We start from the raw sequence: 12,200 nt of genomic DNA, 5'->3' as shown, positions 1-12,200 counted from the left end.
CCAGGGGCCATCTCACCCCTTTCTTGATTTCCTAAAAGTAGCTTCTGGAAGTTTCATTTTAAAAAGGGGAATCTACAGCTTTAAGAAAAGGAAAACCATTGGTTCTGCAGACCCTTTCTAACTGATTTTGAAGTTGTATATGATGTGGCCAAACCGGGAAAACCAGATGGAGAAGTAGCAGTGCGACTCTCATCCACAGGAAGCTGTTTCCTCCCCAGTGCTGCATGTTCGTGTGTGATTCCTTCCCTGCGCAGAGCAGCCTGAAGGGCACGTGAACTCAGCTATGTAATAGTCAAATCTGCATGTTTAATAGTATCAGCTGACTATTAAAAGGAGGCAGTCACCTAAACATTTCACGTAACTATTAGCTACTTATTTTCAACATTTTTTATCATGGACCATTAAAATACATTTTAACTGCTAAAAGTGACAAACTTACTTAAAATGTGTGATTTGTGAACACTACCCCAGTTTCAGAGATTCATGGCAGGTGGTCTCTTTGTTAACCTGCGACTCCGGGGGGGCTGTCACCAACCAGAGCGCTGATGGAGTCTGGGTGAATGAGTGAACACCTCTAAGCAGGTGGGCAGCTCTCTGTCCTCCACAGGCCTGCCTCACTCTCCATGTTAACATCAGTACCATACCCATGTGCCACCAGCATGACACATCTGTGAGCCTTTTGAACTTGACCTTTGTTGTATATTATGGAAAATTTGACTGATTCTAGAAAATAATAGCAATTAAAAATTGTAATTACCATTATCACTAGTACCAGGGAATATTGTAGATCATAACCCCACATTCTAAAAATCTTTCATGTATAATTTATACTGGTTTTACATAAACAGAGCCTTATTCATCGTCTGTTTTTATTTTATAGTCATACCCCATGGTATTGCAGTATCGACCAAGAATTGATTTCGGTTAGACCAAGGGGCCCAGATCCCACCGAATGAATCCTGCACTATGTTTTACTCATCGACAGATTGACAGTGAACTATGTGGACTAGAGGGACACAACCAGATTCTCAGCATGCGAATAAGGCCGTTGTCTGTCTCTAAATTATCAGTTGCATTTATGTTGTTTCTATTAGGAGCAAACCAAGTGCCATTCTGCTACTGACCCATCTGCATACGGCATTTGTGCTGTCTCCCAGTGTACAATACAAGTCAAGGTCGAAATCAGCTAGGTGCGCAGCCGTGATTCGGCCTTCTGAATATTTTGCTTGCCTGTTCCAGGATTGTTCTAATGTTTGATTATTACACTAGTAAAATGGCTCAATCTTCGTGGTGTTGCAGTTTTCACATACTTACTATTTGATTAATTTTTTAAGTAGAGTACTGTACAAGAAACTAATAATTATTATATCTTGAAATTATTTTGTATGGGAAATATATTTAGAAAAGTGGTTTTGGAGCCACTGTCCTGTTCTCAGTAAGCTTTTTGTGTGCAAAATAGTTCACCCTTCAGTGTACACAAGTCCTTTGGGAAGAATTCCAATTATTCTTTAACATTAGAGCACAGTATACAGTATAATTGTAAGCATTTCAAGTCATCTGTCTCTGTAGTCGACCAATTGCACAAGGAGGGACCTGTTCACCCTCCAGATTGAAAATGTGCATGACTTCTTGGAGAACTGAAGTGAGATTCACAACCATTCGAAATGTTGGCAGCTGATCACATTTACTTCTAACAAAATCAATGTGTAAGTGAGGTCAGTTTTTCATGATGCCTTACAACAAGCAGGTGCCGCTTCATGAAATGTCACCGTCATGTGTGTAGCCCCTCTGTGTGCACCATTGTACTGTGGCTCTTATCTAACAAGTACATGGCTTCTCTTTTCAGTTGGCCTTAGGTGTGTGTCATTGTGGCATGCAGAAGGTTATGATGATTTTAAATATTAGGATTTTTAGAGCAGATAACTTTAGCTATTTTATGGATTTCAAAAATCTCAAAGCAATTATAGATGAAACCTGTTAGTTACCTGTCACATTTCCAAACCACATGCATAAACTAGAACCAATGCAGTGTAGTAGACCAATTATACTAACCACAATGAATGGTTTGAGGATATTTCATTTCAGATCCTGTAGTAATCGGGGAAATGGGTTTACTGTTTTATACGTAAGTTCTTTAAGGTCAGAACTATGATAATGTCCTTGATCTAGCAGTTTTGTTAAGTCTTCCATTCATTTTGAGATAAGTCTGCAAGTGAAAAAGTCTTGTTACCCTAAATTATATGAAGAACTTCACTTTAAACCTTTTAAAATTTGCAGTTGTTTTCATAAATTAAGTTTTATTAATTGCTTTAAAACAAAGTTAATGGATTCTGATATTCTTGGAAGTTGGGAAAAAATGTTTTAGAAATCTGACATGAGCACAATCTGTGTGTTATACACATAGCTTTTATACTGTATACATAGTAAATGTGCTACATTTTCTAGTAAAATGTATCACAAATTAATGCCTTCTGATCTCAAAATGCTTCTTAATAAAACATTGTACAACTCTAAGAAACATACAAAATACAGCTAAATCTTGATGCATTTCACAATATAAAAGGCTGAAACTTCATAATTATCTTTTCCATATATCTTGGTTTCAAGTCAAAAAGTCTAAAGTTTTCTGTTTTGGGTCTGACTTTTGTGAAAAAGGTTTTGACAGTACTTTTAAAATTTCATTTTGTTAGATTGTGTTTGCGCTTGGAAGGGCTCACAAATGGAATTTGAAAGGCAGATTTTCATTAACTCTTTCAAAATGGTTGGAACAAACCATTACACTAAACCAAAAGCTGAATTTACTCGCTAGCTACCGAAATTATTTTGCTGTGCTATGAAATCCAGTTCCCTGACTTCCTTGAGCAATTTTTAAGTTTCTTATAAATTTGTCACATCTAGGTTGGTGATTACATATGAAAGTTAATTAACTAAAAATGAATGGAGAGTGCATTTAAAAAAAATGCAAATGAGACCTAGATGTTTTGGGGTCCCCAGCCAAAACTTACAGCCTTATGTGAGTTTTATATACAATCTCTTTAAATTTGGCCTGTTGCCTCATCCTATGTAATGTCACTATTTTCCAAGGAAATATATAGGAAGCAATTATGGAATTGAGAATAGTTTTATATAAAACTCCTTAATTTAATGTTAATGTATTAACATTTTTACTGAAATGCAATGGAATATGTGCCAAAACATGTGAAAGCCTTGCATAACGAGGGGCATCAGTTGCCACGTGGGGAAAGGTACACATTTTATGATGGTCCTGAGTAATGTGGTAATAGTAGAACCACAGACTTCTCCCAACTTCTTTTGGTATATTCAACTATAATTTTCTAAGTATGGGACTACTTTCATGTCTAGTAATTCTCTAATCCCTAGTTAATTATCCCCTAAGTCAGGTTGTGGAATTTGCAAGAAACCAGGTATAGAAAAAATACACAGGCAAAAATATACAGGTGGTTAGTTTCACAAACTTAGGGTGCTAATAAAATAAACTCTTTATACAAATAACCTATAGGAATAATCATCTTGGAGAATAAAACTAAATTAAGTTTTTCTTTAATCTCATTTCTTAAGCAACAAACTGATAAGAAATTTGTTTCCATAAAAGATTTTGTAAGTAATCTGTTTTCTCTGCTTTGGATATCAAAGATGTACAAGGATCAAGGAACCTCAAATCTACAGAAGGTCTGTGGTTTATAGACATCACTTTAACTGAAGTAATCACATTAGTTAATAGAAAAATCCAAATATGGCCCTTTCTCTAGATTAATGAAATACTTTCAAGAAGTATGAAAAAATAAACTAAAAGATTGATTGATGAGGTACTATTAGGTTATTCAGTCTGGGGTCCAGGTACCTTGGGTAAATGTCTTTTAACTACTTTTAGAAGAATATATTATTTCTTTATTCATTGAAAACTTGTCCCATACTAATATGCCACATTTTATAAATGTAATAAGTTTGCTCAACTATATTATTCACTTAAGTGTAACCTAAATTAAAATGATTCTTTAAGGGGGAAAAAAAGTGTTATATAATATTGTGAACTGTTTAGCTTTATTGAACTATTTAAGAGAAAGTGCCTCATTGCTAAAGTGCATTTCTGTTTTAGATTTACTGCATAAATTTTGAGTTCTGTCCCTGTCTCTTATCAATGGTTTTGTATCTAAATAGGCTGTTGTAAGTTAGAGTAATCTCTTTTTGAAAGATTTTCATAGGAAAATAGATATCACCAAAGACATTTTACTGTTAATATCCATGTTAGACAGTTTTAAATGTTTGGAGGTTGGAAATTTTTAGATTGCGATTTACTTTTATATAATTAGGCAATAACCTTGAGTAATTGCTAAAATATCACCAAAGAAAGGCTTTAAACTGAATTTTCGTGGTAAGATCAATCAAATGCAGATTTTTCTTGCAGCAATCAGAGCACACTTCCTTTCAGTTACGTTCCTTGTTTTTCCAGCACCATCTGACAGATCTTAGGAAATCCTCAAAGGTGAGAAAGAGATTAACACAACAGATAGTCTCCCTCTGGATGAAAAGTGGGAGAAATCCCTACTTTGAAAGTGAAATTGAGATTTAGTTCCCAAGTTCTTAGTGACATGAGAAATTTTACACAAGACAGGCTTTAGTGAGAGTGCTGACATGCTTACTTGTGTAGAAAATAGTACATGCTGTTGGGCTTGCATAAGTAAACAGCTCTTTCTGTATTCAAAGGCAAAATTTTCCTAAAGGCCTGTGTTTTTGGTTTTGGTTTTTTTTTTCAAGTAACTCTTTGTCTTGTTTCTCAGCAATTACTTTATTGTTGTTAGAATCTAGCCATACAGCCGAATTTGGCAAGACGGGTCCCAGATGAAAAGCATAAATGTCAAGCTAGGCGCTCTCCTCACACGGTTCTTTTGGGGGAGCTCAGGCTGTGGGCCCCCTCCAGTGAAGCTCACACGATAATGTCTTTTCTGAGAGGCCACTAGGTAAACCTCCTTGGATAGGAAAAAAATGGATGCACTCCATGACATACTCTGGTTTATCATGAGGAATTTCCCAGCAGGCTGTGCTTTATACCAGTGAGATATTGGTTGTAGGAATTGCAAAAATGAGTGTTTGCCATATCTAAGTTTCTGGGTTAGAAACACAAAAGCATGAAATGCTATTATTTTAAGATATATATATCCTTACAATAAGGAACATAACATGTCTGTCAGGTCTGGTTTATGAAAAATGGAAAAATATTAAATGTACTAGAGACTCAAACCCTTTGAAAGCACAAAATAACCAATCAATTCTGAATTTACTTGATACAGGTCAGTAGTATTTTGCTGAAAAAACTTCAGACTGAAAGTTCATTAAAATGTACTTAAATATACATTACAGGGTTTTCCTGGTTTTTCCTTAAAGCAATGTCATTTTCCCAATAATTTGAAAATGATTCTCTTCCTAGTGTGAGGTGGTTTTCACGAGCAGTGTGTTTATTTGCTGTCCTTATTATATTTTTGAATAGAATTAAAATGCTTGAGCACTTCCTTTTCAGAAAGTTATAAAATTAAACAAAAATAAATTATTTTAAGTGTTCATTAAAATGTATCTATACTTGTTATGCCCCTTTTTCTAGGATTCAGAACTTGAGACACTGTTCAGAAATGATTTTTAAGTATTTTAAAAATCTAGAACCTAGAAATCTAAATCTAGAGTCAAGTGAACCATTAAAAATACTGGGTCCAGTGTTCTTCCATCTTTCAGAGCTTCATGGAGTACGAAACTGATCCAGTATGAATTGAAGATTAAATATTTCTGGGTGATGTAGAGATAGTAAACAGGATATTTATGCATGGACTTCCCATCAGTCCATGCAGCAGGAGAAGTTCTACACATTAGAAATTGAATGGGCTCAGCCGAACATTGTGTGGGGTCAGCTTCTTTTGCTGTATTTTTTTGAATGGGGAGGGGGTCCCAAGTGTCCTTATGAAGCTGTGGTCAGCGCTGAGAGCTTGTGGGGGGGCACCAGTGTCCTGCTGCGTTCCTGCATCTGGCAGCACAACGAGCACCGTCTTCAGCGGAGTAGCCCTCACTTTAAATAAAACCATCATAGGCTATATTGTACAGTTATGTTGCAGATTTTCCTTTGAAATATAAAATATTTTAAGCTTTTTGTTGTTGTTGTCGTCGTTGTTAAAAGTGGTAACATCTTAATACAAATAAAAACCTTTTTGTGGTTGTAAGATTTAGCTTATAAATCATTCAAATTGAAGTGAAAGATTACCAGGTCATTGTTAATGACTTAGTCTATTAAGAATATATGTATTTTTGTAAAGGAAAAGCACTTGTAGATATTTAATCAGTACTATATGTCTGTTTTGCAGAAATAAAATGCTGCTTAGAGATCCTCTTTAAATATTTTTTATTTTTGTGCTCAAATGTATTTTCTGTTGATCTAGGGAATGTTCTGTACAAAGCTGTGTGGTTGTGCTGTTGGGCTAGATACTTTTGTTTTTTAAAATCTGGACTTAGCCAAGTATATTTGACCATGTTAAAATAGTATCTTTGTTATTAAAAAGTTGATTGCATAATTTATTGTCTGTCATCCTTTGTATCAGTGGTTGCAGATCACAGCCTCCATTGTACAGCCTCCACTAAGTACTATTGTAACAATTTTATGAATGTTTGCTGAATATTTGAGGTGCTAAGCATTTCCTAAAGACTTTCTGAGCTGTTTAGTTTTAAGATGTCACACTGACCCTTGAATAACACTTGAGGTGTACGGACACTTCAGCACAATTTCTCATTTTGTTAAGTTAATCAGATCCAAATCATCTTTTCAAAATAATTATCAAAGAAAGGCCCAAGTGATTTGAAAGACAGACTGCTTAGCAGGTTAGATAGCAGCTTGGTTTTATTAATGCCTTGCCTCAGGAAATTCTATCTGGGTAAAGTGAGACTCAGATGTCTGCTTAAAGCTTTGTCTAGATGAGTGATACCAGGGAGGTGGCTGGAGACCCCAGGCAGTCACCGAGATGTGGGAGCAGCATCCTGCAAGCAGCACCCCACTCCCTCCGCCTTCTGGCTTTCCCCTGCTCAAGGCTGTTGCAGGGAGGGCAGACCCAAGAGGGCCACGCGTGGGAAGCGCTCAAAACAGAGCCCAAGTTACTTGTATCCCGTTTCGTGGGCCAGAACCGGTGAGGGCCTTGGAAGGCTGGAGGTCGCCCCAAGGAAAAGAGAAAACAGTTTTGTGACCTGCTTGTCAGTCCCTGCCTCACCTCCACTTGAGGAAAGGCTCAGTTCACCCAGCTGTGCTTTATCAGCACAGACTCAGCTCTGCCCTTTTCACCGGTTTAGTAAGGTGTGGAGAAGTCTGCACCCCAGTGAGGCCTGAGAAGCCGGGGGCCCACCTCTGATTGTTACGGCGCAGAGGGGTCTGCAACAGTACTTTGCTGAAAGCCACGTAGAACCCCGCTTGACACCCAGTCCCCTGCTGTGGGATTTGGGGTGCTGGGGTTGCAATCAAATGGAGCATCACACCCCGAGAGGAGAAATAGCAAATGCTCACCCTCAGCCCCTCTCCCAACCAACGCCCTGTTCCTACAGCCAGCTGAGCTGGACTTTCTCCTTCTGTAACACTTTTATCACAACCACAGTAATTGGTGTTTGTCTTCCTATTCGATTCCGAGCTTTGAGAGGGATGTTGACAGTCATTGTGTGTCCTCCCCCTCACAACACATTTGCTACTGGCACCCATAAAACCGATGTAGTGGAAGAATCCAGATTTCAGAAAGCAGAGGCAGTGCTAACAAAAGAGTCCAGCCATGTCCCCAACAGTCTCCTGGCATCCTTCCTCTTCCTGTAAGGACATCAATCATACTGGATTAGAGCCCCACCCTTATGGCCTCATTAAGCTTGATTACCTCTTCTAAGCACCCCCCGCCCCCCCGTCTCAAAGACAGTCACACTGTAAGATCCTGGGGCTAGGGCTTCACTGTTCAGGTCACAACAGTCACATGATAGGCCTGGGTTCAAGTATATGGTCGTTTGTGGCTTAGCATGGGGCGATTTGCTTCACTTGGCTGAGTCTCGGTTTCCTCTGTAAAGCAGGAACTATATCCCTGCCCCATAGATTTGTGGAGGAATGAGAGGCCACAGGAAGTGCTCAGAGCAATGCCAGCAGAAACAAGAAAGAACAGCACAACTATTTTCCATCTTCACCTGATCATCTATAGACTGCTACCTGCTGGTGCCACACCAGTGTTCTCTCTGACTTGCTGTGAGCTAAAATGCCATGTAGTAACTCAAATCTTGCTTACTGAGAGCCATTCCAGTCACGTGGTCATTCTTAAAACTTACTCCCACTGAGTGCACTGATTAGGAAAGGATGCACATAGTAGGTGCTTTACAAATGTCTTCCCTTTTACTCTCATCCACTTAATCAGCAGAACAGACCTGTGAGGTAGGCATCCTCAGCCCGGTTTTAATGATGTGAAAGTGACCTAGTCACTCGCCATCACCAGAGATGTATTTGGGTCTCCAGCGTGGACCTTTCTTTTTCCAGGGCCGATTCTGTTCTCTGAGAGCCTGGCTCTGCCTCTGGGAGCTCTAGAGAAGATTACTTTCAGGCCTTCCTGCCACTCCAGGATGGATCACAGTAAAGAATAAACGCCCGGCAGCCAGTATGTGCCTAAGATGACACAGTATCTGTGTCGTTCCTGTGGTCAGCACTGGTTTGCACACCCACTGTATACCAGGTGCCGTGCTGGGCTCTGGGCAGACAGGTGGTGAACCTGACAGATTCCACTCTCATGTCAGTTGAGCCTCCCAGTATGGGGAGGAAACATGCATTAAACAAAGACAGTAAGTACGTAATAAAACGAGTGGTAAGTGTTCTGAAGAAAATAAATTCTATGGGAAGGCGTGGGAGGGCCAGATCTTTCTGAGAAAATGACATTAAGCAGAGATGAGAGAGGAGCTGGCCTGGCAGAGCCATGGAGAGAGTATTCCTGAGAGTGAGTAAGAACAGTAAGCACCCGGCAGCGGGAAGCCAGGGGAGTGACCGGGATGGGGGCGATGGGAGAGGATTCTGGAGAAGGCGGCAGGGGCCGGATCACTAAGACACTTTAGGCTCTGCTTAAAAGCTTCTGTTTTATCCTGAGCACGATGGAAGGGTTTTAAACAGGGATTGACATCATCTTGTTTACCCATTTAAATGATCATTCTGGGAGTTTGTGGAGAGCAGATGGTAAAGGGGTAGGGGCTTGAATAGACACGGGGACAGGTTAAAAGCCTAAAGCAGTACAGCTAAGAAAAAGCAGAGGTGTCCCAGGCCAGTGGTGATGAAACTCAAGATGAACATGAAAGGCAATGGCGAGAAATGGGTTTCTTTGCACACATCACCTGGAGCTGGGCCACGATGTGCCTAAATTTAATGAAACCTAAATTCTTAGGTCACAGGTGAAGCTCTAGTTGGGGGTGGGGAATCCAGACCAAGAGGGTGGGATGAAGCCAAGGAACAGAGGGGAGCAGCCACACCCAAACTGCCAGCACTTCCTTAGAAAGCTGAGCGGGAGGGTGGCAGGAGCAAGGGGAGGGAGGTGGGTTCTGTTTGGATGGGAGAGAAGACCCCGAGAAGCCTTATAACGGGGCTCCCCCAGAGTCCGCCGCACAGGTCCCCCTCCCCCGCAGAGGCCCAGCCAGCACCCGCTCGGGATGCCGGGGTGCCATCCTCAGGAGCCACTGTCTTCCTCCTGCCCAGTGGGAGTCCTTGCCTGCTCCTTCCTCATAACCCTTTTCACAGCCCCATCCTGTGGAATCCCAGGTTCCAAATACATCCTGTAGCCTCTGGCCTTTAGATTCCTCTGGGTGTGTGGACTCCAGGCAAGCGTCCCCACACCACAGCCAGGTACCTCCTATCAAGCCCTCCCGGGATGCAGCCCCACTCCCACTAGACGGGGGACGGGGCCAGCACCCACCCCCTCTCTGCCTTGAAGAAAGGTGCTCATAGCCCAGCTCGCTCACAGAAAGCCTCTGTGTAAACCTCCCTCCTTGACTCCTGCAGTATTTCTTTGAAAACGTGAAGGAAAGCCTACCTGGTGACCAGAAGCACGGGCAGCTCGTAATCACCAAGACTGAGTGGGCTCCTCCCTCTGCCTTCCCTCAGCTGTGGCTCTCTCCGTGGTCACCTTGTCCAGAGGCAAGATGGCACACGGCCTGTTGGCCGCAGCACAGCTCCCGATGGTGCCGGCAGATGAAGAGACACACCTGCACCCCACCAGCATCCAACCCAGACTGAGGGACTGAGGCCCTGGTACCAGCCCAGGTCAGACTCCTTCAAAGCAGCTGCCCCCAGAGAAGAAAGGGTGGGCTGAGGTGGGGAAAGTGAAGTCCTGTCTGAACTTCCAGAATCCAGTTTGGCTGCCGACTCTCTGGCACTCTGAGCCAGGACGCAGTGATCCAGCCAAGGCCTGGGAAGGGGTAAGCAAAACCAGCGTCCGGAGGGGTGGAGCCCTACGATGTGGGAGGCTCTACTGTCTGCTTACAGACTTGGTACCAGCTGTTCTGGGCTGGTCAGTACAACCTACCAGCATCAAACTGTCTGTTTCTCAAGCTCCCCCACGGGGAAGCAGTTGGGTGAGCAGCTGCTGGAGGGATCGGGGGAGCGTTCTGGGAAGTTTTCCCTTTCAGGCTGACCAAGAAGTGAGATGGAAACAGCCCAAGGACAGTGGCTCTCTCTGGTTAGAAATGTGTTCATTGAAGAGCATCTCAAAGCTGCCACTGGGGGTTTCCACCCGAGGTAGCCCCAGAGCCCAGGTTAGGTGGGGTGGTGATGGGAAAGTGAGCAGGGATCCAGGAGTCCAACCAAGGAGGGCTTCACTCCCAGTTCAGCTGCTCACCAGCTGTGTGACCTCGGACAAGTCACTTCCCCTCTCTGGTCCTGCCTTGGCTACTTTACTCTGTACCTCCCTTCTTGTGACACCCACCTCAACTGCGATTCCCCGTGTAGTATCTGTCTTCCCAGATGGGCTCTCTGAGCACACAGGCCAGTCTATGTGATTCAGCTCTTCATGTGCCTGGCCCATGGCAGTGCTCAAGGGAAGAGAAATCTCAGTGAGTTAAGATGGGAAGCGACTCTTCTATGTTGTGAACTCACAGATCCTGTGCTTACTGAAGAAATGGTTGCAGTACCACCACCGCCGCTAGAGGGAACCCTGCCCCGGGCCTGCCTTTTAAAAGACCCTGCATACGAAGCTCCAAAACACAAAGACTTTTTTCCCCCTTTTTGGTCTTTAGAGAAAATTTTTGGAAAATTCAATAACCGATTGAATGAACAGGAATTAGGGAAGAGGCACATGCCATCTAATTGGGGCTCTCTGGCCACAGGATGTTGGAGGGAGGGGCAGTGGCGGGTCATGGGAAACTAGAGAAGGGGGTGCGGCTTGGTGAAAGTCACATATCCTGGATCTCCCTCAGTGAGTGTCCAAGCAGACAGACGGCTGCACCCCTTCCTTTGCCTCTGCTCAGGTGGGGCATTTGGGGGAGGCCCTGGCTCCCTGGGGTTTTTGACAATTCAGTCTACATCCTAGAATCAGATGGGTTCCAGTGGGTCCAGATAACCTGGGATCCTGGGCCTCATTCATCTCATTAATCCTCATAATGTATTATCTTACTTAATCCTCATAACCTTATGAGGTTTGGTTATGGTCCTCATTTTGCAGATGAGGAAACGGTGGCTCAGAGAGGTTAAGTAATTTGCCTAAAGTCACATAGCTAGTGACTGTTTTGAACCCAGGTCTGCCAGATTCCAGAACCTATGCCTTTAAACAGCATGGCTTCTAATAAGCAACAGCTGTGCACCGGCACTGTTCTGGGTCATGCATGAAGAAGAATCCTCCTGGCATTCGTTATTTGGAAAAGGAGAGCCCTGTACGTGCTACAGACTTCTCAGCTACTAAGAAGTAGCAAGCAAATTCAACAGCAGCAGTGGGGGTGTGTTTTTGACAAATTAAATGAAGAGACCCTCTCAGGAAAAGAAACAGAAAACATGAAGGCACCAGGCTGGCTGGAGGCTGCTCTAGGAGGAGAGATGTAGGCCGTCAGGACTGATGGCAAAGAAAGGCAAGGGCGCTGCGTCGGGGGGAGGTTTCCATCTCTCCATCTCCTACAGGACACAGCGCCTAGGCACTGCAAATCCCAACGTGTTGTCCCCAGGCCCA

At 42.8% G+C, this 12,200-nt stretch overlaps 1 protein-coding gene across 10 annotated transcripts in view; it reads left to right on the top strand.

Moving 5' to 3' along the window:
- Positions 1 to 8,797, top strand: part of PCGF5 (polycomb group ring finger 5) — a 284,658-nt gene extending 275,861 nt beyond the window's left edge. For 8 of the 10 annotated variants that reach the window (XM_074373970.1, XM_074373969.1, XM_074373968.1 and 5 more), the window contains one exon: positions 881 to 6,572. In XM_074373970.1, coding sequence (XP_074230071.1) covers positions 881 to 928 — 48 coding nt within the window. In that variant the 3' untranslated portion in view covers positions 929 to 6,572. Of the gene's footprint in view, positions 1 to 880; positions 6,573 to 8,545 lie in introns of those variants that run through there. The other 2 variants (XM_074373976.1, XM_074373974.1) reach the window with 1 other exon arrangement.
- Positions 8,798 to 12,200: the final 3,403 nt, after the last annotated feature.

The sequence above is a fragment of the Camelus bactrianus genome, chromosome 11 (genome assembly GCF_048773025.1).
Source record: "Camelus bactrianus isolate YW-2024 breed Bactrian camel chromosome 11, ASM4877302v1, whole genome shotgun sequence".
Lineage (NCBI taxonomy): Eukaryota > Metazoa > Chordata > Mammalia > Artiodactyla > Camelidae > Camelus > Camelus bactrianus.
This window is presented reverse-complemented; position numbering and strand designations above follow the sequence as displayed.